General features: G+C 38.7%; 3 protein-coding genes across 9 annotated transcripts in view; all 3 read right to left on the minus strand.

The window, feature by feature from the left end:
* Positions 1 to 26: 26 nt before the first annotated feature.
* On the minus strand, positions 27 to 2,771 carry LOC6583150 (putative alpha-L-fucosidase). The gene is made up of 6 exons (XM_002008792.4): positions 2,444 to 2,771; positions 2,244 to 2,385; positions 2,072 to 2,178; positions 696 to 1,172; positions 224 to 639; positions 27 to 155 (listed from the first exon to the last, which is right to left on the minus strand). Exons 1-6 carry the CDS (start codon positions 2,673 to 2,675, stop codon positions 51 to 53), a joined length of 1,479 nt encoding a protein of 492 aa, XP_002008828.1. The 5' UTR covers positions 2,676 to 2,771; the 3' UTR covers positions 27 to 50.
* Positions 2,772 to 3,921: 1,150 nt separating this feature from the next.
* On the minus strand, positions 3,922 to 5,936 carry LOC6583151 (putative alpha-L-fucosidase). Its single transcript, XM_015162754.3, has 6 exons — positions 5,629 to 5,936; positions 5,434 to 5,575; positions 5,262 to 5,368; positions 4,621 to 5,097; positions 4,149 to 4,564; positions 3,922 to 4,079 (listed from the first exon to the last, which is right to left on the minus strand). Exons 1-6 carry the CDS (start codon positions 5,852 to 5,854, stop codon positions 3,975 to 3,977), a joined length of 1,473 nt encoding a protein of 490 aa, XP_015018240.1. The 5' UTR covers positions 5,855 to 5,936; the 3' UTR covers positions 3,922 to 3,974.
* Positions 5,937 to 8,407: 2,471 nt separating this feature from the next.
* LOC26528583 (MOB kinase activator-like 2) overlaps positions 8,408 to 13,089 on the minus strand; it is a 44,044-nt gene continuing 39,362 nt past the window's right edge. For all 7 annotated transcript variants that reach the window (XM_044010045.1, XM_044010046.1, XM_044010044.1 and 4 more), the window contains 2 exons: positions 9,782 to 9,878; positions 8,408 to 9,713 (listed from right to left, as the gene is read on the minus strand). In XM_044010045.1, the coding sequence (XP_043865980.1) occupies positions 8,576 to 9,713; positions 9,782 to 9,878 (1,235 nt within the window). In that variant the 3' untranslated portion in view covers positions 8,408 to 8,575. The remainder of the gene's footprint in view (positions 9,714 to 9,781; positions 9,879 to 13,089) is intronic.

Consider the following 13,089-nt stretch of genomic DNA (forward strand, 5'->3'; position numbering starts at 1 on the left):
TATGTGTTTATTTATTTACAAGGAAATATAATTAATATTTAATTTTTTATTTAAGCTATTGTTATTTTAAAAGTCCAGGCGTATTCCAGTCCACGCTTGTCAATATGATGCTTGGGTGGAAACACAATTCGCAACTTATTGTGAGTTGCAGCCCACTGTGAATGGTATAGAATGCTAGTTAGAATTGTTGAATAAGAGCTTTTTATAGAAAGTATGTACTCACATTGATTTTTGTATTCTCCATGCCCAACATGGATATTTGCGTGGTTTGTTTATTTATGACTTCGTTGTCCATGCCAAAGTCAAGCCCGGTAAGCAGAACATTGCGGAAGATACTGATGTCCTTGCCCAGAGGATAGATCTCCAGTTCGTTAGTATCGTAGGGATATTCTAGGACAAAAGCATATATGACGGCGATAGTGGAATTCGATTCCTTGCCCTGGGTATACCAAACATCTGGCGTTAGGGTATCATTCTGATAGATCCACGGAGAGCTGCCATAGATGCCCTCGCCATTGATGCTCAGCCAGCGTCCCATGTCGCGCAGACGCTCCTCGAAGATAGGCAAGATCGTGCCATACTTCGTGGGGCCCACATTGATCAAGACGTTTCCGTTGCAGCTGACCGTTGTGACGATTTCTATAATAAAACTACTCTTAAGAGAAAGTTCATTCAGGTATTCCTTCTCGCCATACCCTTGATGACATCCTTGGAGCTCATGAAGTCCGCCAGGGTCACATCGAAGCGCTGTCCCCAGCTGGTGCGATCCAGTGTGAAGGCGTTCTCCCACTTGTGTCGCTGCAGCACGCCCGGATTGAAGCGATCGGCGCAGTTGTAGAAGTCGCCATGCATACAGGCGGTGCCGAAGCCCCAGCGATCGTTCGTTACAATCGTCTCTCGAACGGGGCTGTCATTGTAGAGCCAGGCAATGAACTCCTCCGACCGCCAGTACTTGGCCGGCGCCTCCCAATCGCCATCTGACCATAGGATCTCCGGTAAATACTCCTGCACCAGCTCCATCTGCTCCGGCCGAACCTTGTAGTCCACGTAGTGCTGCTGCATCAATAGATGCAACTTGTCGTCGATCCACATTCGATTGAACCACTCGAACAACGAATAGTACAGCCCGAATTTTAGATCAGAAACGCTGCGCACGGCTGATGCCAGTTCCTCTGTGACATTAAGTAATGTTAAAGAGAATTATTGCTTGGAAATATCTCATCATTAAATATTTTAATAAAATTGAGAATAAAAGTAAAATTAATGTAATTTATCTTCATAATAAACTCTCCGATATTGCTAAGAGTTTCAGAATTTTTAAATACTTTAAAATTGATTTCTTTGTTTTGTTTATAGTATTAAATAGCTTTGTTGTTATTGTAAAAATATATAAAAAATATAAAATATATATTTATATAAATATAATATAAGATTTAATCAAAATTCGCTGAAAATATTTATTAATTAGTTTTAATTCTATCTATTTACTAATTATTTACTGTACTACGGAGTCACTATTTTCTTGAACACAGCTTTATGTACAATAATAATTACATCAACTATATTTTTTTTTTTACTTTACATAATTAATAAGTAAATTACATAATTGATAAGTAAATTACATTTTTATGCAAAAACCTAAGTCAAAAAATTCTTAATTTACTATTTCAAAATTTTAATTTTTTAAAACCTTTTTTAAATTTCTATGCATAAGAAATATTTATAAAGCAATACTACCAAGTTATAAAACAATAATAAAATCGAAACAGATTCTACTTTTAATGAATTTCTTTTTAGATCAGAAAAGTGTAACTGTTTATCATTCTACTTCAAAGACAGCTTTTGTTTTTAAAATAATTTCTATTCTATTTCTATTAAAGAAATTGCAATCGTGAGACTAAACAAAATTAGTTATAATAAAAAAAAAATCTTTAACGATTAATTTCAGTGCTGATTAGAGCTCAAACCATAAACAAAACATGTATGTATAAATAAATAAAATTAATTAATAGATTACAATCAAATTTATAATTTGTGATTATAATAATTTTCAATTTCAATAATCACTTACTGATAATATCCCGTTTAGGCCCCACATCGACAGAGTTCCAGCCGAAACTGTACTTGGAAGGCCACAGCGTGTATCCATCGTGATGTTTGCTGGTGAGCACAACATATCTGAACAGATATGAAAGGAGGCATTACTATAACTGAATAGATCTGAAACTACTAATGGAGCTTACTTGGCGCCACTATCTTTGAAGAGCAACGCCCACTGTGTGGCATTAAAGAGCTCCGCTGTGAACTGATCCGCGAATTGCTGATAGGTGAAATCGGGCTTATAATTGCGCTGCATGTAGCGTATATAGTCCGGATTACGCAGATCTAATGAAAATATGTATATAATATATTATGTGTATATATACATTTTTCGGAAACTCACTAATCCAGTTGGTCCAGAACCACTCGGAGCCGAAACTCGGCACAGAGTAGACGCCGTAATGCAGGAATATGCCCACCTTCGCCTCATCGTACCACCTGGGCAGCGGGCGCTGATCTAGGCTCGCCCAATTGGGTTCATACCTTGTGCGATGACCCGGCGTGTGTGCCCAGCTGTCAGAGAACAAACAAATAAACAGAAACAGCGCTAGAACTGTCCGCCTCAAACGTTCCATTGTTCTAATCAATGATTTCCAATCGGATTGTTCCGCGCTCTAATTCGAAATCGCCCAAGTACCGTTTAGCTTCGAAGCCAGCGTTCAACTGAGCTCGCAGCAAAACAAATTCGAGCAATTCGCTCATTACGCGATTGAGTGCAAACAGAAAGAGAGTGAGAGAGGGAGAGAGAGAGTGAGAGTAAATGGCAAATTAGAATACACTACAAGTGCATGTTGTTATATATGTATTCCTTGTTTACTCTACTCAGGCACTTAAATTTCTACTGGAGCGGATTACGTGATTACTTGATTACTGTATTACCATAAGAAGCGTATAGAAATCAGTTAGTAATCAAATTCTATGTAATCACTTTGATTTATTATGCCCGCCGCAAATTATTCTGTAAGCAAGGGTATTTAGTGTGCGCCATGACGCATCTGCTCGCATTTACGACTGGAAGTGGATCTGCAAATGGAATTGGATGATCATGTACGCATACCTTTGCACAATGTGTGTGAGTGTTTGTGTGCATGCAGTATTATTTTATTGCTATTAATAATACAAATTTTGTTTAGGTCTCATATGGAAAATAAAAAAAAAAATTAGAGGACAAGTTGATGAATTGCAGAAAAACGTTAAATTGCGGGAAATTTATAATTTTTCTGCATTTGTATATGCATTTAAATATGTATATTTTAGGCTGCTATATCTTATTTATTTTTCTTTTCAATCTTAACCTATTATAGGTCTAGCTACGAAAGATTAAGAAGCATAAAACCTTTCTAACGGCCCCCACAACTGGGAAGGGTCAGAGTCCCAACTGAAGTTCATCTCGGTCTCTCTTACAGATTCAGAGACTACATCGTGACACTCACACGACGATCGCTAACCGAAGTACCGTTTATGAACACGAGAGACAGGCGAAAGTTCGGAGTCAGAGAGTTACTTTGGCACGAACGACAGGCAAGCGCCACTCCGGAGCCGAGTAGGAATCGCTTAAAGCACGAAGTAGTGCATGCAGCTGTGCTATAAAAAGGCGCCGGCAGCTGAGCATAGGGTATAAAGAGGAGAGTAAGTGTACAGGAAAGTGTCGTCTACATAAGCATATTATTACATTAAGCGAGATCAAGAAACATTTTGATCAACAGGACATTCAATGACATTAAGGAAGACTGATGGATATCCCAAAGAGCTATTAAGATCACTAAACGACTGACCTACTGAACTATACCAGCAATAAAAATAGCACAAATAATGCTTAAATTAAAATATTATAATGGGTTTATTTTTACAAGAATTAATAATAAAATATTACTTTAAGCTATGCTTATTTTAAAAGTCCAGGCGTATTCCAGTCCACGCTTGTCAATATGATGCTTGGGTGGAAACACAATTCGCAACTTATTGTGAGTTGCAGTCCACTGTGAATGTTATGGAATGCTAGTTAGAATTGTTGAATTAAAGTTTTTTTATAGAAAGTATGTACTCACATTGATTTTTGTATTCTCCATGCCCAACATGGATATTTGCGTGGTTTGTTTATTTATGACTTCGTTGTCCATGCCAAAGTCAAGCCCGGTAAGCAGAACATTGCGGAAGATACTGATGTCCTTGCCCAGAGGATAGATCTCCAGTTCGTTAGTATCGTAGGGATATTCTAGGACAAAAGCATAGATGACGGCGATAGTGGAATTCGATTCCTTGCCCTGGGTATACCAAACATCTGGCGTTAGGGTATCATTCTGATAGATCCACGGAGAGCTGCCATAGATGCCCTCGCCATTGATGCTCAGCCAGCGTCCCATGTCGCGGAGACGCTCCTCGAAGATAGGCAAGATCGTGCCATACTTCGTGGGGCCCACATTGATCAAGACGTTTCCGTTGCAGCTGACCGTTGTGACGATTTCTATAATAAAACTACTCTTAAGAGAAAGTTCATAGAGGTATTCCATATCGCCTTACCCTTGATGACATCCTTGGAACTCATGAAGTCCGCCAGGGTCACATCGAAGCGCTGTCCCCAGCTGGTGCGATCCAGTGTGAAGGCGTTCTCCCACTTGTGTCGCTGCAGCACGCCCGGATTGAAGCGATCGGCGCAGTTGTAGAAGTCGCCATGCATACAGGCGGTGCCGAAGCCCCAGCGATCGTTCGTCACAATCGTCTCTCGAACGGGGCTGTCATTGTAGAGCCAGGCAATGAACTCCTCCGATCGCCAGTACTGGGCCGGCGCTTCCTGGTCCCCATCTGACCAAAGAATCTCCGGTAGATACTCCTGTACTAACTCCATCTGCTCCGGGCGCACCTTGTAGTCTACGTAGTGCTGCTGCAGTAGTTGGTGCGCCTTATCATCGATCCAGAGGCGATTGACCCACTCGTAAAGCGAGTAGTACAGCCCGAATTTCAGATCAGAAACGCTGCGCACAGCTGACGCTAGTTCCTCTGTGGAACGTTGTAGATTATTGTAAATATTTAAACAAAACAGTTAATTTAGTTAGAATTTTTTTCTATTGAAAAGACTGAAAACCAAATTTAAATAGCACTTTAAGAAAATTAAATATTATATTTAATAAATAGCAAATACATATTAATCAATAGTCACTTACTAATAATATCCCGTTTAGGCCCAACATCGACAGAGTTCCAGCCGAAGCTGTACTTGGAAGGCCACAGCGTGTATCCATCGTGATGTTTGCTGGTGAGCACAACATATCTGAACAGATATGAATGGAGCCATTACTACAAGTGAATAGATCTGAAACTACTAATGGAGCTTACTTGGCGCCACTATCTTTGAAGAGCAACGCCCACTGTGTGGCATTAAAGAGCTCCGCTGTGAACTGATCCGCGAATTGCTGATAAGTAAAATCGGGCTTATAATTGCGCTGCATGAAACGTATATAGTCCGGTTTGCGTAGATCTAAACAGATCATTAATATATACACGGTTTTGCTGTTTTTGTTAGGCACTCACTTATCCAGTAGTGCCAGAACCACTCGGAGCCGAAGCTCGGCACAGAGTAGACGCCGTAATGCAGGAATATGCCCACCTTCGCCTCATCGTACCACCTGGGCAGCGGGCGCTGATCTAGGCTCGCCCAATTGGGTTCATACCTAGTGCGATGACCCGGCGTGTGTGCCCAGCTGTCAGAGAAAAAACAAATAAACAGAACTAGAAATGTCCGCCTCAAACATTCCATTGCTCTAATCTCTGATTTCCAATCGGAATATGCGGGATTCTAATACGAAACCGCCCAAGTACCGTTTAGCTTCGCAGTCAGCGTTCAACTGAGCTGGCAGCAAAACGAGAGCGAACTAATGACTGAAAATGGATCAGCAAATGGAATTAGATCACATACGGTTACCTATGCACATATATATATATATATGTGTATATATATATATGAACGTTAATGCGCACGTGGGTGTGGCTGCAGTGCTAAATTATTGATGTGAATAATTTGTAGGCCTCAAATTTTCAATGGGTTCAGGGTATAAAAACTACCTGACAATTTGATGAATAGTTAAGAGCATATTGATTTACGTGGAATTTCCATACTTTGTATATGGTAAAAAAATTTATAAAATATATTAAATATATGTACTTGTATATATTAAGTGTAAACTGTTATATATTCAATATTTTTCCAATATCTCATATTCCAATAGGATAGGAACAGACCAGTTCCAGTAGAATTAGCTTTCTTTTAGTGTCACATACTTTTGAGCTGAAAAATTTGCATACTCATTCACAAACCAAAGTTGTCAAAATATTAGATTTATGGAAAGCTCGTCTTATTGTCCGTGCACCTTTTAGAGGCTGGAGAATTTGAATTGGAAATTGTATTCTCCACAGCACGAGGAGATTTAGACATCACCATGTCTCAATGCGAATCAGCTAACACGGGTATGTAAACATTATCATTTAAGGCTACAATAAAAAATTATTGTAAGAAAATTTAAAAATAATACACTTGTTTTTTGTTAAATTGAACATAACAGTTTATTTTATTATCATTTTGCATTTTATTTCTGTTTTTATGTTTACTTTATTTGCTTTTTTCTCTTGTTTTGTGTGTTTTTTGTTGTCTTTATATCATAAAATGTATCGTTTCTTTCTCTCGAAGTCCCAGTTGGAAACTCGCGCTATATCTTGAATTTTCTATCATTTCCCATAGCATTTTATAGAATCGATTTTGTTTTTCTTTTATTTTCATAAATAGTTTAAAGGTTTTTTTTTTCAACGGTTCTAAATTTTAATTGGATAGGATTTTTATTTTTGGTTTAGCTAAAGCCTGGACTGTTCAGTGAGCCGCGAATGTCTCTGGGCGGGACAAGGAGGGGGGTTTCTACTACTAACTAGGGAGAAGATGCCCCAACTAATGCACATAAATCATATCACACACACACATACATACGTCTACGCATACGCCTACACAGATGCCAACAGCCTAGTAAACACTGAACATTATCTTTTATTTATAACTCTATATATATTATATATAGTTTCGTTAAGTATTTAAAGTAAATTAGCTTCATTGCATTTGGTAATTAAAGTCAATCAAATTCTCAGCATGTTTTCCAACACTTATATGTTTTCTTAATTTCTCCTTTACTTTTTGCTACACCTAATATAAACGGGTGCGAATATTCTTTAAAAGAACTGTGCAACATTTCGGTGCATACAATTTCCATTCGTATCGTTTATAAGAGACTTCCAGAGTTAAGAGTGAGTGTGTGGGTGCCTGTGTGAGTGGTGTAAGTGTCTTCAGATTTGGTTTGGAATAGTTATACTATATAGAAATATGCTACAAGTTTCAAGTGCTTTAGTAGCTAGCCTTTTATGAATTTGCGAAGCGAAAGTGTGAAACAGGAAATGAATTCATAAAAAATTAAATAAGACTCTTGAGATAAGTAGCTATACATGATATACATACTATATATGTACATATATAACATTTGCTGAAGTAAAGCTTTCTTGATTGTTTATAACAATAATGTATTCCTACTTACAGAGCAGTTGCGAAAAACTAAATTTCTATTTTAGTTGAAGTTCGAGAATTAGAAGAAACTAAATCACACTACTTTAATATTTGTTTTATATTTAAATTACTATTACGAACATTTAAAAAGTAGTTTAATTGAGGTATAACTGTTAGAAGTGAATACTCAACAGAAAAAGTAGAGCTTAAAGTGTGGAAGGACTTTCCAGCTGGGTTTTTCGTTAAAGCTAAACAGTGTGACCGTGCTTCCTTATATTTGCAGTGTAAGTTTGTTTTTTAATTTTTCTTTTAGTTTTTACATTTATTTTCGCTTATAATTTTCATTTATTACTATAGTTTTTTTTTAAGTGCCTGTATTTGCCTTTTAGGCTATGCCTTTAACTGTAATTTGTGTAGCAGCAGATCTCTCTTGCGCTCTCTCCCTCTCTCTCACTATTTCTATGCACAGCAACCGCTAGATTTTACATATGTGTGTGTGTGTGTGGGCTGTATCGAACTCTAAGCAGTAAATAACTCTCTCGCGCTCTCAGCAACTGCTTGATTGCACGTGTGTTTGTGTGTGTTCTGCATGGAACTTTAAGCAGTAAATTACTCTGTGGCAATCTCTTTACATTTATCTATGCACAGCAACTGCTAGATTGTACGTGTCTATGTTTTGTATGTATGTATGTGTGCTGTATGGAACTCTAAGCAACTGTCGACTATCGACGCTTATCGATAATTGTGTTTTACAATTTGCATGTCCATTTCTTTTTTTTTTGTATTTTTTTGTTTGTTTTATTTTTACAATATTTTCAACTTTAGGATCATAGAAGTAATAACATTAAATAACATTTTTGCGTAATTCTAGTATTTCTAATGTTTTTTTGTTTGTTTGTTGTTGTTGTTGTTGTGGTTGATGCTGCTGCTGCTGTCACACTATGTGTTGCTGTTGCCGCTGCCACCGCCGCCTGCTGCTGCCGACGCCGATGCCGACGCCACCGTCGCTGTCGCTGTTGCAGCGCCCGCTGCATTGCACTGTATGAGCCCGCTATGCTGTGCAGTCGGCGTTGCAGTCATCGGCCCCGCCGCTGCTGCCGTCCCATGATGCTGATGCAGGTGGTGCAGATGAGTGTGCGGATGATGGTGGTGATGGTGATGAGTGTGGTGATGATGATGGTGGTTCAAGTGATTCAAATTGTGGTTGTTGCTGTTATTGTTGCTAAAATTTAAATGTAATGCACCGCCAGCCGCACCATTGGTTGCCCCATTCGCCGGCGAGGCGTGGCCGCTGGCATCGGTGCCCGCTGCTGCTGCTGCTGCTGTTGCATGAGGAGGAACTGCCGAGGTGCAGTAGCGCGTTGTATCACCGAATTCGCCGCTGGTTAAATCACCCAGAATGCCGCCCAGTAGGCCGCCGCTGCCGGGCGGCTTGCCGCCTGCGCCAGGCTCCGGTTGCGTGCAGATGGGCGGGGCTGCGGCGTCGCCGTCAATCAGCGATGTGCCACAGCTGCTTTGTGAATTGACATGCAGCGCCTCGGCCGAGGAATTGCTATTGTTGCTGTTGCTGCTGCTGTTGTTGTGCGGCTGCTGCTGTTGCAGCTGCGACTGTTGCTGCTGCTGCTGCTCACAATTGGAGCCAGAGACCGAGACAGACGCGGAGGCGGATGCTGAACCGGAATCGGTTTGCGAATCCTGACCGCAGACACTGTTGTCATCGGTCAATCGGAGCGCCACCTCCAGATCGCGCAGCACGTCCGTCTCCTTCTCGTCGATCAGATTGAAGCGGCGATGCAGCGCTGTGAGGTGCATGAACGTCAAATTTAAATGGGTGTGCAAGCCGAGCAGCGCGATTTCTCTGAAATGCGCCGCATACAGATGCGCTATCACATGAAATTGCAAGCGTAAAATCTTTCGGGCGATCGACTCGAACGAGCCGGGAAACTCGTTCGCGTATTTGGTTGGAAAGATCAACTCGTCGCTGACCGTTTTCTGTGTAAAGGTCATCACATAGTCGATATACTGCGGTGCTGCGACCCGCGTCTTCTTACCCTTCTCATCGAACCATAAGTACGTTCTGCAAAGCAAATTCGTAAATCAATTAGAACTGAATTTAGGAATTGTGAATTTCCATGCTAGGCTCACCTGTTGCCCGGTCCGGTCATGTCGGCGCAGCCGGATTGTGTACAAAATTCACTAATAGTTCCATAGACCAAGTTCACGTGCTCGAAGAGAGCCAGAGCTGTAAGACATAGAAGGTATATGATATAAGTAAGACTATTCATAATGAAGTACATTGCTTATAGCATCCGTACGGTTATTGCAATGAAAACTGTGGTCCCTAGACAAATTTATATGAGCAAACATATATGCTTATAGCGTCTTTTCTTATATAACGACGGACTTTCGAGCTTCGTTAATACCGGAATCTGTTGTAAATCAATTTTATTACTGAATTACTTATGTACCTTTTCAATTTCAATATGCTATACTAATAATTTGAAATTATTACTATTGGAATTTATCATTTTCGGTATTATTATTATTTTTGGTATAAAATAAATTACAAAACTAGTAAAACACAAAACACTGGTGAAGATTTTTTCTAATCCTAACTCAGAAACGAAGCTCCATTTTTTTACTCATTCACGAAAGTGAAATGAATATATTGATTTTAACTATTTCTCTATGTATATTTAGGTATACATTGATATATTAGCTGATACGATTTTTAATAATAAACCAACTTAAATGCTTAACATTCATCTTAAATTATTAATAAGCTTTGTCCTTCCCACTCTCTCTCACACTCTCTTTCACTTTCCCCAGTGTGTTTCTTCTTCTTATATGTGAATGACAGCTGTGTTTGTATAAACTTGACATTGAAACACCCAGCTGGGGGTCGGCGACAGTGACAGCGACAGCGACAACGACAGCTCGTCAAAGTTTTATCTTCAGAGGCACGCTCGTAGTATCGTTAAATAGGTCAATGTTAACTCAATATTGGCACAACTGGGCGTCAGATGGAAGAACAAAAGGGAATCGCTTCGATAATTTTCTTGTATTACGTCAGTCCCAATTGCATTATGCGCGGAACAAAGCGATGCACACAGAGGGAGGTGGCGAAGCAGGGGACGAATTCAAAATGGCTTGGCCAATGAAATCACTTTTAATGGATAGGGGCTAGGCATAAGTATATATACTCTATATAAACACTCTCTGCATGCATGTATCTACTATTTCCCTCTATCTATCTGTATGAAGTCAACTTCTGCCCCTATTGTTTACCATGCGACCTCTCGACCCCGCCTCCACCCCCACCGCAGCTGGTGGCATTTTGCAGTTGATTATTAAGAAAATTTATAATCAAAGTCGTTGGCGCGAGCAGGAGGCGGTTGCCTTGGGGGCTACTAATATATTACATTCTGCTGAAACACTGCCAATTATTCGAAAGGCTGCAAAAGGCATCTTTTAGTGCGTTAATTTCTATTTGCGTACCTATCATTATTTTCGATGAGATTAACACGAGATGATGTAATATCTGACAAACTGCTACGAGAACACGTATACAGAAGATGACGACAATGACAATGATGATGATGATGATGATGTGGATAATCATGCGAATGATGTAAGCTAGTATTGTCAATTAAAATTTAGGACCACCCACAGAGTGCTTAACTGGAGCATCGTAGAAGGACGTCAGCCCAAGACTTAATTGGAATTCAGTTGGCATAGTGATTCGATCGTAATTACAGATGTATAAAAAGCTTTAATAGTCGCGCGCTCTTAAGTAGTGCTTAAGGAAAAATTAATCTCTTATTCACATTTCAACTATTTAAAGTTCTAATAATATATACAAATAAAAAATAAAAACATTTAAAATATAGTAACAAAAGCAATATACACATTTACTTTTTTCGTTCCGCTTTAATCTGAGGTAATTCTAACTCTAATTCTAATTCAAATTTACTAGCAAACACTCATCGCGACACGTCTCAATCTGGACCTCGTTTCTATGCTCTAGCTTAAGGTAGGTCTTCATTTCGTAATTCTCTATATATAATTTATGTTGGCACTTAAAATGAATATAAAACCAGGTTTATGGATCTCTATAATTGTTATCAACGGGGAAGCGGAATTAAAAAGCTTTTAAGTGCCTATTTTATATCACTAAGCTAATCTTGAGCTCAGCAGAGTAGAAAATAAGCAAGCATTTTAATAGAGATTTACTCTAAGTAGAATAACTAGAATAATACTCATTTGAGGATTTCAAAGCAAGTATATGGGTTTTCATTAAATGCTTCAGTTTATTTAATGTATTTCCTCCTAGGGAAACATTGATTTTCTAGACTTTTCCAATGCAATGGGTGAATGTGTCAATGCCCAAAACCCTATCAATTTTTATAGAACTGGGGAGATATCTACATATATTCTAAGTTTATCGAAATTTGTATACTAATGAAAGAAACTTGAAACTGAAACCAAGTAGAGCTACCGATATTTATCGATATTTCGATTACAAATGACTTTACTTGAACTGCGTAAAGTGTATAAGTCTAAATATATATTCAATTTCAATTAACAAGCATTTATTATCTACAATATAACTCAATACAGACAGATAGATAACTCCCTGACCGGATATACACATATTCTACTATATATGAGGAGTAGTAGCTCTACACCTGTATATATATCTAGAATAGTTCTACACCTGGCCTGCTCCCCAATCAACTGCAGCTTATAAAAATCCAAGTACTACTATAATCTATAAGGTAATACGCCATTGCTTAGCGACATCCATTCAAGTTTTAAGCGATATCTGTTACTATGCCTCCATTTGCAGCTGTTTGGGAAGCAGCTTCCCATTGTTAACTGTCAATCGGCACGTTCTAAGCCCAGTTAGTTGAATCAGTCGCGAGCGAGAGCCACAAATTGATCTCCGTGTGGCCAGAAGTCACGAGGTTCAAATACCAAACAACTTGTCTATCAAAATTACGAACATTTATAATCACACGGTAGCAAATCAACAAGAGCAACAACAACAAAAACTAATAACAATTCATAGATGAATGGACAAATAATTCGAATAAATCACAACACGAATATCACGTGAAGAAAAAAACACACGCACACAATCAAATACTGAGTGGGGAGGTAGCTGTTGAGCGTTGGAGTGCGAGATAAGTAGAGTTAGATGGAAGACTGAGAGATACCCAGGGTGGGAGGAGAGTTGGCGAAATTGTAAAATAAATAAGAGTAGTTAAAGATATATGAGTATAAGAGTGAGAAAGAAAGCTTACTGTTCCTCAAAAGCAAGATGACTAATAGAAATGTAAACTAAATATAAAATATATATGCTTAACTAAATATTTTTAAAATTATTTAAATTAAAATATAAAATAAAATACATTCTATGAAAAAAAAATATATGTTTAAAAAATATTTTT

Source organism: Drosophila mojavensis, unplaced genomic scaffold (assembly GCF_018153725.1).
Source record: "Drosophila mojavensis isolate 15081-1352.22 unplaced genomic scaffold, ASM1815372v1 contig_74, whole genome shotgun sequence".
NCBI lineage: Eukaryota > Metazoa > Arthropoda > Insecta > Diptera > Drosophilidae > Drosophila > Drosophila mojavensis.